Source organism: Stegodyphus dumicola, chromosome 9 (genome assembly GCF_044657685.1).
Source record: "Stegodyphus dumicola isolate Sdum_Otavi_A_Nest chromosome 9, ASM4465768v1".
Classification (NCBI taxonomy): Eukaryota; Metazoa; Arthropoda; class Arachnida; order Araneae; family Eresidae; genus Stegodyphus; species Stegodyphus dumicola.
This window is the reverse complement of record NC_140776.1, coordinates 102,837,998-102,859,218: the sequence shown is the minus strand read 5'-3', so window position 1 is coordinate 102,859,218 and position 21,221 is coordinate 102,837,998. Positions and strand designations below refer to the sequence as shown.

At 34.1% G+C, this 21,221-nt stretch overlaps 1 protein-coding gene across 1 annotated transcript; it reads left to right on the top strand.

Annotated features, from left to right (window-relative positions):
• Positions 1-856: 856 nt before the first annotated feature.
• LOC118187675 (toxin-like protein 14) lies at positions 857-20,130 on the top strand. The gene is made up of 3 exons (XM_035357943.2): positions 857-1,065; positions 7,991-8,099; positions 19,777-20,130. Exons 1-3 carry the CDS (start codon positions 966-968, stop codon positions 19,874-19,876), a joined length of 309 nt encoding a protein of 102 aa, XP_035213834.1. The 5' UTR covers positions 857-965; the 3' UTR covers positions 19,877-20,130.
• Positions 20,131-21,221: the final 1,091 nt, after the last annotated feature.

The window sequence follows — 21,221 nt, the reverse complement described above, 5'->3', positions numbered from 1 at the left end:
CTGTGTAAGAGATGGCATACCCTCGTGGGTTATGTTTCAAGGAAAACTATGAACTCGGGTTAAATTACCATTGTTCAGCGGTTTTATTCATTCGGCCTTCAGTGAGCCCACATCAAAGGCTGAAAAGCAACTTCAAATCATTTGCGTACTTGATTTTAATGGAATCAAAGCTAAAAATTCTTTTCAGGTAACTATTACAAAAATTTTAATAAAATTGCCAACTCTCTGAAGTGTTCAGATCAGAATACTCGATTTTTAATCTTATCACTCATGTACTCTTGAAAATTTACTTGGAATCTATGATTATTAATCAAGATAAGACACTAATCTTCTGAGCTAAAATGCTGACAAAAATTAATAAACATTTCAAACAGTTAATTAGGACTTATTTAAGATTTTAAAAAATTTTTGCATAGCAGTCATCTACGCATTGTTAATAGCAGCATTTTTTGAGCAGCACATTTTGTGGATTTCCTGTCTTGTATATGTGGTTCACTATATGTATATATCAGTATGCGATATCACGCCTTCATCCGTTATTGTTTTTATTTTACTATTGTTTTTATTTTACGTGAGTCAGTTTAAAGAACTGTCACAGGTCTTCTAGCGTTAGCTGCAGATTCGATTTTCAGTAAGAACTCAATAAACTAATATATTCATTCAAAAAATCAAATAATTATTTAAAAAGTTATCAATAAAAATAAAATCTTTCTTTTATTGTTACTGAAAAAACTAATAAAGAATTCATTCCTTTCTGCTGCAAACGTAAAATAATGGAAGCCATGCTTAAATATTCTCGCCAAATCGCCAATAGCTTAGGTTCTCCGTTACATATTAGATGCCATTTTAATTGACGCGCTATTCTATGACCTAATTTGCAACTGTGCAAGAGCAACGAATACTAGAACACAAATTTAATCCGCACCTAAAATAATCTGAATCCCGATATTAGTTTTAACAAAAAAATGGCGAGATGGTTTGTTTTCTTTACTTTTGCTCTTATGGTTACAGTGATTCTTGAAGTCCACGGTGATGTTTTCGTTCAACAACTAAACACTGATAGTGGTAAGTAACACATTAAAGTAAGAGAATCATTTTTATGATTAATCAAGAAATTATCAGGCGATGTTACTTCGTTTGATATTTATTACTTTAACTCGAAATGTTTTTCGGCATTTTAGTAATGCCTAAATTAGAAAATTAAATAATGTGGAATATTATCTATTCGTCATTTTGAGATTGTCTTCTTGACAGATGATAAAAATAACATCTATCTTCTAAGCACGCTCAGTCGATAAAAACGCATTTTTAGCAGAATATGTCTAATTGTACGGATAAAAATCAAGATTTGAGTTGAAAATTGACGAACATGTATTATTTTTATTTTTCCAGCAAAAATAAAATATTTAAAATAAATCTAATAAAAAATAACAAATAACTACATAAAATTTTTAATGCTAATAAAACAAAAGTCGTACTTGATTGTAATGGAGCTTTTTTAAACACGAATGGATTTTTAGTCTCGAAACATGATTTTGCATTGATTCACTTAAATGCACCATCTGAATTTTCTTTTGTGTTTGTTGCTATTTATAAAAATATATGATGTTTATCTTTCTAATTTAATTTACCTGTTAATAAACTAAGCTATTTAAAAGCAATAGATGCATTTTTTTAAAATGCTTTTTTTGGGGGGGTTGACCTTTTTGATCTAATCGAATTAAATAAAAAATGCATTCCATTTATGACATATTTAATTGAAAATATTAAATATTTTTACAGAGTTACGCTCTATATTTTTCAATTTTTAAATATACAAAAGATGTAAAATGTTTCAAGATTATATTAGTATATATAGATTTCCATATTAGTCTAAATGTAGATTCATCTAGTATCCTATAAAATATTTCACTATTTCACCTGCGTAGTATCCTACACAATGTTTCTCTTCTGCTTGAAAACGTTCTATTGATAATCTCTTCCAATAAAACCATATTAAATAAAACAAAACTTTCGGACTATTTGCTAAAATTTGAACTCTTTGAGACCTTTTTTTCATTTAAATTAAATTTATAGGATAAATTAATTTTTTAATTAAGCGCTGGTTATTCTAATTTCTTCCTCTCTTCTGAATTTTGAATATGTGTGAACTGAAAACCTTTGTAGGTAGAACAAAAACCTGGAATTCGATATTTAGAATTTTTTGTAAAAAAATCGTCAAAAAATGGCAAATCTCCAAATAGAAACTTTTGCATCCAAACTGATCTTGAAATCCCTAAAATGTCGATGAGTTGCCAAATTTAGCGCCGTCTAATGAAAGAACTCAAATCCCCCCCCCCAAAAAAAAGGGAAAAGTTGTTTTCTATGTAATATTTTATGAACTTTTTATTCGGAAGAAAGAAAGAAAGAAAAGAAAAAATATTATTTCGGAAAGGTTTACGTTTCAATTGAGGCAGGTACCCTTGCCTAAAATTCGAGTATCCACCGTTTATAATAAGAAGTATGAAAGAATTCGAACGTTAATCCATCAAATCCTTCAAAATGTTAATTCATGCTCAAAATTTTAGTCGTAAAAAACCGGGAATAATGTCAGATGAGTAAAATTAAGGATCTCTAGCCGATTTTGGCTGAAATTAAGGACCAAAAAACCCAAGGACTTTTAAATACTTTTAAGAACTGTACGAATCCTTGCACATCAGAGAGATAATATTGAGTCAAAGCTTAATTTATAAAATTAGAAGTGCTGGTGCTCTATGTAAGGCCGGCAGGAGAGATGAAGTAAAATAAACAATTAAAATTCAATAGAAAGAAAAGGAAAAAATTCTTAAGGCTTTTAAGAATAGGGGCCTTTTTAACGTTTTATATGTTACCTTCATTTATTAGATATATTCTTCGCATTTAAACCATAAAATTCAATTCAACAGCCATATCGCAAAATAATTTTTAAATGAGCATATCTTTAGAATTACCGAAACACAGTCTCGCGCGCTGGAGTTTTTTTTTTTTTTTTTTTTCGTAGAGTGTTGTCATTGCTCGCTTTGAAATCATTGAGTTTGCTAATCAAAAGTTCTTTAAAGTGTTACAAAATATGAAATCGATAATAAAACAAATTTAAAATTCCAAATTAGGGCTTCCAGATGCCCATATGCCGTGGAGGATAACGTTATTCAAAATTTTATGGCTCTAGGTACCGTTATTTAATCACAATGCGCGCAGCATGCATGCATTTATACAGATTGCTCATTATTTAATTTCTTTAAACTATAATATAAACTTTAAACGCAACACAGAGCGATAATATTTGGTGGCAACAATTTGAAAAATGACATTTAAAGTTTTCAACGCAAAATACCTAAAATTAATAGCCCTTCTGGGCTAAAAATGTACAAATATAAATAAAAAATTAACAAATTAAGTTAAATTAATGATAAACAGGTAAATAGTAAAAAGAGTATTAAAGTATCATCTTATTTGGGGCTCTGGCTAGAATTAGAATTTCATTTAAAATCTAAGAACTACCAGAACTGGGCTCTAATAAGCTTACATTAAGACCTGAATGTAAAGTATAATGTACTATTTCAAGAGATAGTACATTATACTATAATTCAAAACATTCTTTTTCCAGCATACTAATGACAAAAAATTGTAAAACAGGTTAAGCGCCATTAAAAGACATTAAGAGAATGTTAGAAACAGTATGACACCATGGAAGGAAATTTTATGGAAAAGCTTGGGTAAGAAAACAAAGCAAAAAAGAGACTTAAATACTGTCTGACCACGATTTCCGTCTATATAATTATAGCTATCGATAGGAAAGTGTTACAGGGTAGAGACCTGGTCCTGATTTTGATGTTATATCTGTAAGTTGAGAACAAAGATTCTGCATAAGTGAGCATTTTCGTCGCCTATAGTTGGTTATATCGTATAACATTATTCGATACTAGTTAGTTTCGAATTCTAGCTAATACTAGCTAGTAGATGGTGTTCTTGAGGAGTTTATCTTAGCATTCCTCTATGTGTTAGGCTCGATAACGTTAACATTAACAACTCGAACACAAAAGACGGTTGCCCTCTGCGTTCTGCAGTAAAAAAGCGGATAACTGAAATCGCTTATACCGAATCAACGGGTAGGAGGCACGACTAGGCTGACCACGAGAAATTTTCCCATCTCCAATGTTTCGTAAATTTATTATTACTTTTTGATAGGATTTTTTTTTTTTTTTTTTTTTTTTTTTTCCCTCCTTCTTCTCAACGTTAATTCACGGGCTTGTATCCCAGGGAAAGAGGGGTATACATTGCTTAGTTCGGACTTCCAAGTCTTACTTGTTGGTAAAATAAAATGTTTATGATATCAAAAATTTTCTGTTGAAATTGCCGTCCAATTAATAGAAAAGAATTGCTTGAGCTCATATTATTTAGTGCTCCGATGGGATTCTGTTTTGTCAAAAAGCGAGAATTATTTAAAAACAACATACCCTTAGAATTCTCGATAGGGTTTCCGTGCAGGGGCTGTGCCCTTATAATAATAATAATAATAATAATAATAATAATAATAATAATATATGCATATATACAGGGTGATTATAATTAAAGTTTAAGTTTCAAAACGCTATAAAAAAAAGAACCACTGATGAAAATGATGTGAAATTTGAAAGGAATGTTATTGAAGAAGGCGGAAAGCGTATGGCAGAAGAAAAAATTTAGTTTCAAAAGTTAGCAACAGATGGCGCTGTAAGCGGGAGAATCACGAGGAGAAACGAGAAATGATTCGTAAAACAACGGCTAAGGTGGAAGTTACACATTAAAACGCATTGACAAATTAGAATTGTTGAATAATTTTATTTGCATGACTGTACATATCACATCGAAAGGGACAAATCGGTTTCAAGAGTTTTGCGGCGACATACCGCATAAGAACCATTCATCAAAGCAGTTCGGAACTGTCACGAGACTGGCGCAAAACATGTTCAATATGGTGTCCACCGTTGTGTGCAACAAGTTGAAAGCGACAAACAGCATGTTCCACAACGGATCGCAGTGTCTCCGGGGTGATGTTCAGAATGTGTTGCGAAATGCGTGCCTTTAATTCCGCTAAATTTGCAGTTGGAGCACGGAACACAATATCCTTCAGATATCCCCTCAGCCAGAAATCACACGGAGTAAGATCAGGCGATCGGGACGGCCAGGCTGTAGGGAAATGACGGCTGATAATTCGAGCATTTCCGAAATGGCGCCTCAGCAGCTGCTTCATGGGATGTGCAATGTGCGGAGGAGCGCCATCTTGCATAAAAATGATTTCATCCACACATCTACGCTGTTGCAGAGCTGGAATCACGTGGTTGCGCAAAATCGACGCATACCTCTGACCAGTGACGGTTGCGATAACAGGACCGGAAGCACCCGTCTGCTCGAAAAAATATGGTTGTAGGATGAATGATGCCATAAAGCCACACCATACCGTGACCTTTTCGGGATGAAGTGGTACGGGGTGCGTTGCCAGTAGATTTTCTGTTGCCCATATTCGACAATTCTGGGTATTCACGTATCCTATCAGATGGAAATGGGCTTCATCTGTCCACACAATTTTCCACGGCCATTCATTATCCACTTCCATGCGAGCCAGGAATTCTAACGCAAACGTCTCCCTAGCTGTCAAGTCAGACGGAAGCAACTCCTGCACATGGCCAATTTTGTACGGATAGCATTGCAGGATGTTTCGTACAATTTTCAGCACCGCGCTCGTAGGCCTGTCCAATGTTCGGGCAATTTCTCGTGCACTGCACGGTTGCACACCACTGGCCGACCCCTCTTGTAATGCTGTGACCACTTCTTCAACTACCGTCGAATGCACTCGTTTTCTCCCTCTACCAGATTGCACATCAAACGAACCTGTCGTTTCGAATTTTTGCATCATTTTCTTTAGACCTACGACACTCATTGGACCAACGCCTTCTTTTATACCCTTCAGTGTCCTGAATTTTTGCAGAGCTACTCTTGCACAATCATCATTCTTGTAATACAGCTTTACCAGCAGACGCGATCCTGCAGTGAAACACCCATGGCGAACGTCTGAGACGCGAAATGAGGAACAGCCTGGTACCTGGCGGCTTTATAACACTGAAATGTAACTAAAATTTTAATTTACGTCTTCTTCCGCTTGCAGTGCCATCTGTTGCTAACTTTTGAAACTAAATTTTTTCTTCTGCCATACGCTTTCCGCCTTCTTCAATAACATTCCTTTCAAATTTGACGTAATTTTCATGAGTGGTTCTTTTTTTATAGCGTTTTGAAACTTAAACTTTAATTATAATCACCCTGTATGTAATGATTTTAATGCGCAGTCGAAGCTTGGAACTCTTACTAGCTTTCAATATCTATCATGGCTGTGGTTAAGGCACACAGATGAAGATAACGACTTAAATTTCTTTAAATAGCCAATCTTTATTTCCACATATCCAATTAATTTGGCAGACATTCAATCATAATGAAATAAGATAAATTTCTATGTACATTGTTTTTTTTTTTTTTAATCTTAAGACGTAGGCTTTTGAGAAGCAAAGCGGTGCGAGGATGACAGAGCAGCAGTTAGGGAAGGGAAGAATAATGACATAATTAACTCGCCAGCGGTATTAAAAGAAATCTTAGGTATAAGTAGAGTTAGTCTGTGATTGGTTAATTTGACGTTGTTACATGACATAGAAGATTTCCGAATTGGGGATAACAGATGAATTTAGAAAAAGATCGCCATATCTAGAATGTAATTTTGAGGTCGCCAGTTATTTTTAAAGCAGCTATCGTATTTTCTTATATTTTACATATGCATATATCGCTTTCAAATCGCTGAAATTGTTAAACAAAAATTTAAAAAATTTTTCCAAAATGTAAAGTGAATGAAAAACAAATTGAAAATTCGTGGTACCGATGTTTGGATGGACGACTACGCGTTCTAAAAAATTCGGTGGCTCGAGGGTCCGCTGTTTTCCACAGTGCGAGGAACACACACACATACATGCAGATTCTTCATTATTTATTTACTTCTTAATAATAAATTCATCGCGATAAGATTTGGGAATAACAATATGAAAAGAATTTGATCACATGATGTGGACAAAAAGCGAATTTCGAGACTAAAAACAGTTTTGCTGCTTCAAAAGAAAATCGAATTGGCCGAAAAAAAACTGATAAGTATTAAAAGAAGTATTTTCTTACATTTTATAATAATTAAGTTACGAGTTTTAAATAATATTAATAAACCTTCCTTCCCTTTCAGAAATACTCATAGAAAATTAAGTACATGGAAATTAGAAATCAGCAACAATATTGAACGTATTTAACTTAAAATAAAAGGTGTTCTAATTTGAAATGAGCCAAACACGGCATTAATGGTTGGAGTTAAAGATTACGATTGAAAGCGGTATAATTTAATCGAGAAAAGCCGATGAATGAAATTACATGGAAAAAACTCGCTGCAGCATAAAAAGAACATACCTAATAATGCCGTGAATTTTCATAAAAATTATCAGTTGGATATGTGATAAATTAACTAGATTTAAATATAAAAAATAGAAATTATTAAGATATGCGTTTCTTGTCTTCATTCAGAGTATTAAGTAACCAAAGTTACGATTCGAAAGATAACTACAAGATCTTATGCAACAGAGAATAATACATTTTAAGCACTGATTATCTGACAAGCTGCGTAAAAGTTCAAAAATCTAATTTCTTTTGGATTGGAAACTCTTGCTAGACAACATGTGTGATAAATGTTTTCGTAGCATAATGTAACGGACAAAAGCCTAAACCATTTTTCCACAGGCATTTCTGATGTGAGAAAAATAACTGCACTACAAAACGCGAACTAAAATTCCCTTTATTCCTTACCTACATATAAGTGTAGTTCAGCTAATGAATAGTAAAGAAATAAAAATAGAGAAATTTTCAAATTCAGTCAATTAAACGTATTCGCTAATGCTCAGTCCTTTTTTTATAGGATTCTGTGAAGGTCAGGAGTATGGTCGTATTCAGGTTGGAGAAGTTAGTTACAATGACGAAAAATGCCTACAATTTTCCTGCACTGAAGGGTTTCTTCACAGAATCGGGTAAGTCAAAAATTCATCGCTTTTTATCCTGAAAGAAATGGTAGGAAATATCATCTTACAATAAACCGAAAACGGCCCAAAATATATCACACTAAAGCAAATATCGGCGAAACACCCAGTCAAATATAACATTTCTTAGAACTCTGCTTGCCCAGTTAGCTTATACTTTTCAAAAATTCTTGATCGCTTCCCACGGAGGTAAGAAAGAGAGGAGACGCCCGAACTGGTTTTTCCTATACACTCTCGTGAAGCAGTGACACACCCCTCTTGGTGACTAAAACATACAGTGACTTTCCATGAAGATCAATAAGTTTTGACATGATCGGAAGTAAACATTTTGTAATTATGTTGTAAATATAAGCATAAACGTATATTTTGCTTTTTCTACAATATTCAGAGTTCTCAACATCTGAAGGAATACACTGTAAGGATTATGTTAATTTTATTAACAGTTGAATTTTGAGTTAAATTTCCTTTCCTATCGCTTCTTAATTTCAACTTACCACTTCCGGCCAGAATGTAGTTTTAGAATCACGTCTGAATGCTAATGAGGAAGAGCAGTATTTAACCGCGAAGTTCTACTGTTTTAGTGAGAGAGATACCAGATATTCTGGCTGTACGCGTCCGCCTTTCTAGGCTACTCTCTCGTAAGCTATTATTACGCTCGGCTGTACTTTGGGCCCTTGATAGCTTTGCAGTCAATTAGCGTTAAGGGGCCAACTCTGTTAAAATTTTGATAGCTTCGACTACATCTCTTTAGTTAAGATTAGTTTAGTTTAATTCATAGTCTCTTAAGTTCAAGCCCGAGTATCGGCTTTATTCTACAACTCCAAGACGGAGTTCTGTTACACTTGATTCGAATAATAAAGGGTTATTATTTTACCCTTCTATCATGCTGTTTCCTGTCACACGAACTCTACGCGGTTATTCGCTTGTCAGTTCTTAAGATTCTTCACTTTCAACGGTAACTTAGAATTACACAGTGGAGAATCCTACAACACTTTTAAACAACATTTCATTCTGAACAGAATTAAATGCTATAACTTTCCCAGAACAGTTTTAACAGCAAATAAAGCAAACAAGAATGTTCCGTGGAGTGATAAAATATTTTTTATTAAGGTAAAAAAAAAAAAAAAAAAAAAAAAAACTGGACAACCATCTAGCGCAAAGTGGAGCTGAATGAAATTCATGAGGATTCTTCTCTAGCACTGAAGACAGTTTGTTTCTGGATAAAGAGGTTTGCATATAGTCAAACATATACTATACTGAAGATGAAAGGCGTTCTAGATGTCTTAGTTGACGGCGATAGAACTAATATATTATTAGAAAGGTTTCATGGTGTCGTAAGATGGAAAATCAGTGAATGAAAATGTGCAGTGCTGCTAAGAATGTAAGAATCTCAAATGCCAGTGCATAATATCCATGACTGGGGGAGGGGGTAATGCGTGTCACGATTGTTTACTTTCGACTTGAAAGGGCGAATATCGAATGGAACATTGGATCCACCATTAAATGCTAAGCCAAAGCAGTAGCAAAGCTAGGGAAGATCACGGCTTTTGAAACCTACTAGCCCTCAAACTTTGTCAAAAACCCTACACACCAATTAATCTACTACATTCTTTAAGCAAGATCGTTGAAGTAGAATCCTAAACAGACTTCGCTCTTTCAAGGAGGAATACCACATGCTTATTCAAAACTAATTTTATATTTCGCCGCCAGCTGTTTACACGGCGCACCAGCTCTTTAGATTTGCTGAGTGCTTCTAAATGGATTACCCCCCCCCCAAAAAAAAAGAGAGAGAAAATTACTGAAGGTAGCCAAATCTTTCGATCGTGCCTAGCTCAACGCGTTCCTATGTAAAATATACAACCTGGGCTTCCCAGGTTACATCACGAACATCATTAAATTTTACCTAACAGGTAAATGCTTTATCATATCTCCACCCGCCCAGCATTTCTCTCAGGTGTTCCACAAGGGTTTTCTTAGGACTCAATCTATTTAGCATTTATGTTAAAGATATTCCACATACATTAAGCACTACACTAGCAATGTTTGCTAATGACACAACGATCTTTGCAGAAAGCATATTTCTTAAACCATTCAACAACATTTACAAAACCACATAGATGCACTTGAGGCCTGGATAATCAAGTGGAAAATGCAAATAAATGTCAACAAATCAGCAGCAATTCTCTTTACTACAAGAATTAACTGGAAACTAAAGCTACAAGGCAATATCTTTCCCTGGTCAAAGCAAGTCCTTTATCTCGGAGTGATCTCACAAATATTCTCACATGAATCTCTCACATCCCATCTGTTATTAAAAAGCTTCAGGCGAGTAAAGCGAGATGCGTCCAGTGTTATATTACACCTTCCTTACCTGCGCGTATTTACGGTGTATCAACCGCAAACAACTATAGACTGTTTAAAATATTATAACATAAATTTGTAATGCCCAGTTACAAATAAAAGGCACAAAATAGTAAAATTTACGAAGAGCTGCACATTGTTGAGTTCAGAAGAGTCTGTTACAAAAATAATTCCAAGAGAAACCCCGCTTAATTACTGACAAATGCATTAATGCATAAACGATGTAAGCAATGTTAAACGCTTAAAGGCAATTCTGAATGTTAAATATAACTTAATGGGTAGAAATATAAATTCTCTGTTTGTCATTTGGTTAACATTTGTTTTGCCACCTAACCGGGAGTGGTTAGCAACACTAACTGCCGTACCGAAGGGCTCGAATTCGAATCCCCGAAATAGCAGATGTATGTAAATGTATGGCGCCTGTTTGGCAAGGGGACATTTTAATTATGTGTCGAGCCAAAAGTCTTCTCGAGTGGTTGATGATAGGGGAAGAGAGGTGGCAGACCCTCGGACTTGTCGCCCCCCCCGGGTGTACTCGCCATCAAAATTGGGGGCATTTGTAATATTTCGGTCTCATTTGGAGCACTTTTCGTACATCCTTAATATTTAAATTTCTAAAAATTGTTTAATATAATTCTTTAACTTAGTTCTTTTCTCGTAACTGTAATAAGTTTTCATTATACTTCTTCCATAATTCCTTAAATTTTCTTTGCCCGTAAAATTTTGCGGCCTTATGACTTTTATTGTTGGGAAACCAACTTCACAGTATTGTACTTTATATTGCTAATATATCTGTAATTTTATTGTTGAAATTGTAGCTGAAGGTGGAATTAATCAAAGAGATAAGAAAAGTCTGGTAAATTTTAATAAGCTTGTTGTTAAAGTTATTAATTCGCAGGCTTCTTTAAAATTTAATCAAAAGGATACAAAGAAGCTTGGCAGCCGTTTACAAAATTTTAAGCTCATGTTAAAATTAAAGGATGACTTAATTGAATATTTGAATCAGACAATCGCTGGATATCAAGCTCGGGAATCGCTTCTAAATTTACTCACTTCCTTAAAAACTGTGTTAGAGGAGAGAATGGGCTCCATATGTGATACTGCGAACTAAAAAACAAATACTGATGCTTTAGACATATGCTATAATGATAAGAATGTGCAAACTGACGCTCTGGAGTTGTGTTTTTTTGATAAAAATATACAAACTGACCATTTCAATATTAAGGACAAAACGAAGTCTAAGTCACTCCATTGGTATCTAGTATTGATATGTAAATGGATGTGGATTCGTTGGCTGCTTCTACGAGTCTAAGCGTTAAACAACCACAGATCTTAGTTCCAATTACACCTAAACAAGAGAGAAGTCATTTCAAACTGTAACCTGTAAGATGAAAATACGTGCGGACCCTGCATTAATTATTAAATCTACGAATCCTTCATGTATATCAGTTGGCTTCAAAGATTAATCTACAGTTGAAAGTTTGGAGTTTCAATCCAGAATATCAAGACAATAAAATAGAATCAACTGTTTTTAGTTAGCTGCTTCTCTAGAGAGCAACTTAAAAAGCTGAGTCTACCCTTCTTTCCTCTAATAAAATCAGCTCCGAACTTAAGGAAAAGTCTAACCTCAGATGGACTCAATTTTAGTCTTCGGAATCCCAGAAGATTCTACGGTTGAAGAAGTAATTGCAGTAGTGGCTCCACAATCGGTTGCACGTTTCATCTCTCTTCGAACAATAATTAGACATTAAGTTCAAGATTTTACTTGAATAATGAACATAAATAGAGACTATCTGGTAGAACTGCGATTGTGTGGTAAAAGTTTCATAGGCTTTACTTCCTGCTATTTTCCCAAGTTTGTACAAGTGCTCAGATGCTATTGCTGCCAGGCTTTTGGTCAATGTCGCACAAATTGTAACCAGGCCTATATTTGTGTACATTGCGCACAAACACATGAAAGTTTTGGTACATAACGTCACGCTGGACCCTCATATACTAACAGTATTAGGTTAAATCTTGTTCGAGGCATAAATTTCGGGGTACTGATCATGTTTCTAATTCTAGTCCACCTCATTTACAAAGTTTGTTCTCATGATTATTTATTTTGATTTGTTTCAACGGTTATTATTAAGCTTAATAATGACTTTAACAAAATGATTATGCCTTAACAAAATGATTATGAATTGTTATGAGTATAATGTGATTTTACTAATATTATGGATACATAGGTGTTGCCAAATGGGGGCAAATTTGTATTCTGTAAAGAATTTTATTATGAAATTATTACTTTGCATTATTTTGACTGATTTATTTCACTACGAATCTGTTATGGACTCATTCTGAATGCGTTTTATTTCTTGACTAATTAGTATTCGAATTCAAGTATTGAGTTCATAGCAATTCATGAATCCATTATGAACGCAATTTTTAACTATAAATATTAACTTTGAAATATAATTAATTTAGTATTGTGAAACATTAGAACATGTTATAGACCCATAATGATGGGCAATATGCTTGTAAATATTATTGCTGTATTATGCCATTGTATATTATTGTATTATATTTGCATTTCTCGTGAGACTCAGAAGACTGAAGGCAGCCGATTCAATAGCAGGAATAAGAACATTTTTATTAGATTATAATATTATGCATATATGAATTATTTGTAGCACTATGTGAAAGATGTAAGTGTAACAAACCTTGCTAATGTATCATTCTTACTAGATTATGATATTATGTATATACGAATTATTTGTAACTCTACGTGCAATGTAACGAACCTTGCTTGCTTGTAACTATAGTGAACAATATAGATCTCCCCCCTGATCGGGCATTATTCCGTTTGGTCACTACCTTAGATCAGAAGCCCGTTCAACCGTTAACATAAAATAAAATTGGAGGCAGAACTGAGCAAGTCGTACTGTCATCTGTATATGCTCAAAGCTCTTGCCAACGAACAGGCGCAATCTTGCCCTCCTTGACACGATGAATTTCGTGGGCTTGTTCTGATGTGAGTGTCAGACAGGTGAGATAAGTCACAATAACCACGTTTACTTTACACTAGGTAGATATTTTTGCTATTTAGACATTTGTGATTTCAGATTGATTTGCTTTAGGACTTTTGAAAGGACTCCAGTCAAAGAAAATTCTTGTGAACTTATAAAATTCGCAATGAAAATTATCATTCGAAAGGGATAGTGCTTCGTGCACAGACAGCTTAATGTATCATTCCATCGAGGAAAATAACTCATTTTGTCAGCTAGGAAAGAGTGAGCATAACTGGTTAATGGAATTCCCAAGGACGTCATGGTCGATTACTTAAGGAGAGGAAAAACAATACTAGGAGATTAGAGTATTCAATATTACTAGACTGTTTGAATTAACAGCTTAAAAAAAAAAAAAAAAAAAACCCAAGAGTGGAACAGAAAAATATGTTCGCTAAAACATAGCACAGACTCACAACCTGAACGCCGCAGAAACAAAATTATATCGATTCCTTTTCAAAATGATTTCATCTGCTGTCCAGATTTATATCCAGGGACATTGTTTAGCTTCTAAACTTGAACGTTTAGCTTGGTAGGAAGAAATTCTAGTTGAATAAGGATGTCATAAGTGCGTATTTTGCAGCTTTTAGTAAAAACAACTTTTCTGACAGGATGAAAAAATTTGAAAATTCGCTGGATTCAGTGATTCAGTGTATACTACGGAGATAATGTTGAGAAATTAAATCGAATCCTCCCCGGAAACTTATCAAAAGGAGTTTGTGATAAAATCTTTGTGAAAGATTAATGCCGCAGAACACGAACACGAATTCCATGCCCTGCGGAGCTCACGACCAAAATTGAGATAACTATTAGACACTACAGGGTGTTTCAATATTGAATGAGACAAAAATAATAGCATAGTATAAATTCTGTAATTCATTTATTGAGCCAAAACAAACTAATTCACAACTACACAAATTTTTTATGGCAACAGCGAAAACGTTTCCGATTTAGCGAGATAATGTTGAGAAATGAAATCGAATCCTCCCCGGAAACTTATCAAAAGGAGTTTGTGATAAAATCTTTGTGAAAGATTAATGCCGCAGAACACGAACACGAATTCCATGCCCTGCGGAGCTCACGACCAAAATTGAGATAACTATTAGACACTACAGGATGTGTCAATATTGAATGAGACAAAAATAATAGCATAGTATAAATTCTGTAATTCATTTATTGAGCCAAAACAAACTAATTCACAACTACACAAATTTTATATGGCAACAGCGAAAACGTTTCCGATTTAGCGAGATAATGTTGAGAAATGAAATCGAATCCTCCCCGGAAACTTATCAAAAGGAGTTTGTGAAAGATTAATGCCGCAGAACACGAACACGAATTCCATGCCCTGCGGAGCTCACGACCAAAACTGAGATAACTATTAGACACTACAGGGTGTTTCAATATTGAATGAGACAAAAATAATAGCATAGTATAAATTCTGTAATTCATTTATTGAGCCGAAACAAACTAATTCACAACTACACAAATTTTATATGGCAACAGCGAAAACGTTTCCGATTTAGCGAGATAATGTTGAGAAATGAAATCGAATCCTCCCCGGAAACTTATCAAAAGGAGTTTGTGAAAGATTAATGCCGCAGAACACGAACACGAATTCCATGCCCTGCGGAGCTCACGACCAAAACTGAGATAACTATTAGACACTACAGGGTGTGTCAATATTGAATGAGACAAAAATAATAGCATAGTATAAATTCTGTAATTCATTTATTGAGCCAAAACAAACTAATTCACAACTACACAAATTTTATATGGCAACAGCGAAAACGTTTCCGATTTAGCGAGATAATGTTGAGAAATGAAATCGAATCCTCCCCGGAAACTTATCAAAAGGAGTTTGTGAAAGATTAATGCCGCAGAACACGAACACGAATTCCATGCCCTGCGGAGCTCACGACCAAAATTGAGATAACTATTAGACACTACAGGGTGTGTCAATATTGAATGAGACAAAAATAATAGCATAGTATAAATTCTGTAATTCATTTATTGAGCCAAAACAAACTAATTCACAACTACACAAATTTTATATGGCAACAGCGAAAACGTTTCCGATTTAGCGAGATAATGTTGAGAAATGAAATCGAATCCTCCCCGGAAACTTATCAAAAGGAGTTTGTGAAAGATTAATGCCGCAGAACACGAACACGAATTCCATGCCCTGCGGAGCTCACGACCAAAACTGAGATAACTATTAGACACTACAGGGTGTTTCAATATTGAATGAGACAAAAATAATAGCATAGTATAAATTCTGTAATTCATTTATTGAGCCGAAACAAACTAATTCACAACTACACAAATTTTATATGGCAACAGCGAAAACGTTTCCGATTTAGCGAGATAATGTTGAGAAATGAAATCGAATCCTCCCCGGAAACTTATCAAAAGGAGTTTGTGAAAGATTAATGCCGCAGAACACGAACACGAATTCCATGCCCTGCGGAGCTCACGACCAAAATTGAGATAACTATTAGACACTACAGGGTGTTTCAATATTGAATGAGACAAAAATAATAGCATAGTATAAATTCTGTAATTCATTTATTGAGCCAAAACAAACTAATTCACAACTACATAAATTTTATATGGCAACAGCGAAACGTTTCCAACTAGAGGCACAGTTTAATCAAAATGGCGTCATGTGTGCAGGAGAAAGCGTACTTTTGTGAACTAGGTACGTGTTTTGGAATATGTCAAAACACCACTGTTTATCGTCGTTCAAAGGCATCTTCGCACGAAATTTTGTAAAGAGCCACCACATCGAAGAAGCGTAAAGCAGTTTCAGAACCAGCCCAAGACGAACAGTAGCGAAAAACGAAGTGGTTGAAAAAATTGATGAAACGTTTTTACGAAGTCCCACAAAATCAACGCATTGTGCAAGTTCTGAACTCAATGTGCCTCATGTAACGATATGGCGTGTGTTACGAAAACATCTCCAATTCCGGCCATACAATTTTCAGATGGTGCAGCGTTCAAACCTTCCCACAAATGTGCCGTGTGTTACGGAAGCGCCTACAATTCCGGCCATACAACTTTCAGATGGTGCAGACGTTCAGAACCTTCCGACAAATCGTTGCGTAAAGATTTCTATGAAAATTTTCTAGATAAGCTGGAGGTAGATGGTATCGCAAAGAGACTTATGTTTATGTATGACACTTTTCTGGCAAAGTTAAAGATTTTGGGGCACTGAAAATCCACACGTTGTAGTGGAACATGAACTCCATTCTGCAAAGGTGAACGTTTTCTGTGCCATTTCCAATAGCTACTTATTTGGTCCTTTATTTTCGTGAAAAAATTGATTAACAGGTGCATTACCAAGATATGCTATCAGAGTGATTGTCCTCTCAGTTGGGAGAAGTGGTTTCCGGCTTCATTCTGCAGCAAGATGGTACTCCACCACAATGGCATAGAAACATATGCCAGTACCTGAAAGACAGACTGCCTTATCATTGGATTGGCTGTGTTGCGTCAAACGATATGCTACTGCTTTGCTGATGACAGAAATCCCTCAATCTAACTACTTGTGATTTTTTTTTTTACCGGGTCTTGTTAAAGACAAAGGGTTCTTGCCTCCGTTTGTGCAGTCCTTATAGCAACTGAAGCAGCGGATAACTGAAGTGCTCGGATCATTAACAAAGAATATTCTATCATGAGTGTGGCAGAAACTGGAATACTGCATAGATGTTTGCCATGTCACCGGAGGGGCAGACAACATCCATAGAAACTTGGATAACTACAGTTTCACTTTAAATTCGATTTATCAAAATAAAGTAATTACAGCACTCACAGGTATGCTTTCTTTTTGTCCCATTCAATATGAAACACCCTATACTTAACTCTGTTTTCTGTGGAAATCGTTTAATAGACAAGGTAGCTCTCAGAAATTTGAAAGAACTTATTTCTCTAGTATTTAAAAAAAAAAAAAAAAAAATCAGAAAATTAAAACATCTCATTAGCAGAATTCAGAAATGTGCATGTCAAAATATCACGAATCGTCTGATGGCATTATTCCTTTTTAACAATATGTAAAGTTTAACTCTTTCTGGTAACATCCACTGTTAAACTTTTGTAGACGATTAGTGACTGGACTTATAACAAAAACTTGAAAAGATCCTTTATTTTAAATTAAATAAGATGAACAGAAGACACTCTTGGTGGCTTTCTTTTTTTCCCTTAGCATTTCTGATGAGAAGCTAAAATCAGTAAATCAAATGTAAAGATTAAATTTAAATAAATTAATATCCAAAGGCTGCACAGAGCAATTTATGTGAAGTTGGCTCAGAACTTCACCAGCGTGGATTCAACTATCGGCAATTGTAACGCAATGCCGAAGACAAGAACTCTTATCTATAGTAGCAAACCCAGCACAAGGGACAGAACACGCTGTCTTAACATTCTCAAACTCACTTAAATACAAACGAACTAATTTGCATTCAGGCGAGAAAACGGAAAGAGCGATGTTACAGTACAGATTCTTGACATAAAATAACTGATAATTCAAATTAAAGTAATCTCACAAATAGTAAGATATTTTTCTGTGACATGTGTGGAGCACTATAATAATCTGAAATGACTTTCATTGAGTTTAAATAGTTGAGTAGTATCTATTAAAGTACAGTATAATAACTAAAACTTTCCCTCACGTTCTTCAGACTTCTCTTCAACAGATTTTCACTTATTTCTTTGTTGGAAGCACAAAGGTTTGGTTTATTTGATTATGACAAACCACTCAAGGACTATCTGTATAAAGCTAAGGATGCTTTCGCAGAGGGCGTTTTAAGCGAAACTGACTCGTATGCATGCTATACATGGGAAAAACGCCCATGCAACGAGCCTGTTCACGGGGTTTCAAACCACAGATTAAACTAATAACATTTAGCGACTTTGTTCCAAGCACAAAGGAAACTTATTTAAAATTCTATTGTCTCTATTATACTAATCTTAATGAAGGATCAAAGAAAATTTAAAAAAAATCTGAAAGGTTTCGGATTTTAAATTACGTCCAAAGGAACATTTTTTTTTAACATTCTGTGTGTTACCTTTATTTATTTAATATCATGTTCTTTTCACTTAAAACCATAAACTTCAGTTCAATAGCAATGATGCAAAATAATTTTAAAATGAGCATATCTTTAGAATTTCCGATACACATTTCCACGCGCTGGAGATAAAAAGATTCCCCCCCGGTAAAGTGTTGCCCTTGCTTGCTTTGAAATCCTTGAGTTTGTTAATCAAAAATTCGTTAAAGTTTTACAAAATATTAAATTGATAATAAAACAAATTCCAAATTTGGTCTTCCACATGCTCATATTTGTAGGAGAATTACGTCATTCAAAATTTAATAGAAGTTCGGATGTTTGAAGAAAGAAAAATCCCCACTTCGCCTCCAGGACGTGTAATCAATTTACGAGGGTTTGTTTGGTAATGGGTAAATTTCTCGTGATTGTATCTATTGGTGGTTGCAGTTATCCGTGTTTATAACAGGAAGGGGGACCCTTATTTATGCTCCTAAATGGAAGTTAAAAGACAATGGGCCTGTGATAAAAGGTTCAAATATGTCTGAAATAAACTAGTGACTTCCCATTAAAAAAAAGAGAACCTGAGAACCCTTTCAGATCAATGCTATCAAAATGGTCACTTAAAATAAAAACTTCTGCTTGTGCAATTCTTAGTTTTTGAGTGAAATTTATTTAAGCCAGAGCCTTAGATAAGAGTATACCCAATATTTTATTATATCATTTATCTCTTTGCCATTTATTTATTAATTTTTGCTTATCTACTTACATTTTAAAATTTCATAATTTTTCTTGATGACCTATATAAGGCTCCAATTTTAGAAATTAACCCTTCTGTACACAAAATCTCATGTTCGACAAATGTTACTGGAAGAACAGCGAACTGTTTATAAACAATCATAAAGTTCATATTTCCACAAATTTTTAATTTTGAAATATATATATATGCTTTAGCTTGTAATATTGCCAATATCAGCAGCAGTATAATTACGCTGGGAGTAATAACATTCATAAAAGTATTTTTTTGCCTATTTATGAAAAGGAAAAGTATTTTCCTAAATTCAGTTCATGAACATTTGGAAGCAAATGGAAGGTAAATTATTTTAGTATTAAGTTGTTCTAAAACAAATAAACTCGATAAACCTTTTAAAATAACTTTTGTATATATTTTAAGAAAATGTATAAAAACATAAATGTTTATATCCTAATTTCTTCCAGATGTGGTCAGATAAATGTCCCAGGAGGTTGCCATGTTGTTGAAGGTGCAGGACACTACCCAGACTGCTGTCCCAAAGTAGATTGTGGTTCTCAAAATTAAGCCAAAGAATTCGTCATTCTGAAAAAGATCCTAAGTTTATCTGCAACAGCCTTGGCATAGCCTAAGCAAATGTTGAATTCTGCAACTTAATATCGTAACACTTTTGTATATTGCTTTGTGAATTATTATATAAAATATAAATAATTCATAATTATGCTAAGCATTCAATACATTTCAATGCTTCTTTTTATAAGTAACAAATGTTTATGTATCAATGGTCATCAGTTAATAAATGATCTTGTATACTTCCTCTATTTCAAATATTCATAAATTGATGGACTTTTCATTTAACTCATAGCATGTACTCAGTGAGTCACAGACATTGAAAGGGAAGAAATATCGGTAGGTTCTCTTGTTGAAATTTGTGATTGGGTGAAGTACTCTGTTGCTATTTGTTTTTCCATTTTCTATCAGAAAGAAAGGAGAAGAAAGTAATGCATAAATGACACAAATAATAATCAATATTAAAATATAATATGGATCTGTTTTATAGTATAACTTCTCGCATATAATACAAACTGTCGATTTAATTCTTCACAATCTATTAGTAACAAGCTGGAATATAATTTTTGACAAGTTATTAACTGTTGACTAATTATCCTCTAAATTTTAAAATAAGCAATGCAAATTTAGGTAAAAACAAGGATAATTTCTTTAATCTATAACTTCTGTTCGAATTAAAATTTAAAACAAGAATTGTCACCTATAAATAGAATAATACAGTTCAATAGACTTAAATTATCTGAAATGACATAACTAATCCTTCAGAAATTAGGAGTGCTTCTGAATGATTTTTCTCACTCAGTAAAAGCTACAAATCAGATAACTAAATATTTAATCGCTTAAAAACCATTTACAACTTAAGATGAATACTGAGTCTCAGATAGGCAAGCAGAACGGAAATATGCATTTCTTAACTGGATATATATCAAATAAGACTAGTTAACTAAATCATAAGTTACAGCTAAGCCATTCTTTTATAACTGCTAGTAATGACTGTAGTAATGACTGTTTATCTTGCTGACTAGTTTATATGACCTTCTGAAATGAGTTGTTGAATTACAGAGGACTTCAAATTACATTTCAGGGAACAAAAATAATTTTCCCTTAAATCTTTAATTCAAAATTTGTCAATTTTAAAAGTGTGAAATGTTTCTGAAAAAAAAAAAAAAAAAAAAAAAAAAAAGAAGAAGGGGAAGGGAAAAACTCTTTATTGACCTATTAAGATGATTTGTCAGATAAAATCATCTTTAAGGATGGAGTTGACATATGTTATAAGCAAGCAAAAGGAAACTATTGCAACAGAAAACTGGTGCTGGACACATTACTAAAGCTACAGCTATGA

Bases quoted from the DNA above. Each gene is read 5' to 3' on its own strand.
- LOC118187675 (XM_035357943.2), top strand. From the start codon at position 966: ATGGCGAGATGGTTTGTTTTCTTTACTTTTGCTCTTATGGTTACAGTG. The intron at 1,066-7,990 runs GTAAGTAACACA...CTTTTTTTATAG, and splicing joins ACAACTAAACACTGATAGTG to GATTCTGTGAAGGTCAGGAG. The intron at 8,100-19,776 runs GTAAGTCAAAAA...AATTTCTTCCAG, and splicing joins GGGTTTCTTCACAGAATCGG to ATGTGGTCAGATAAATGTCC.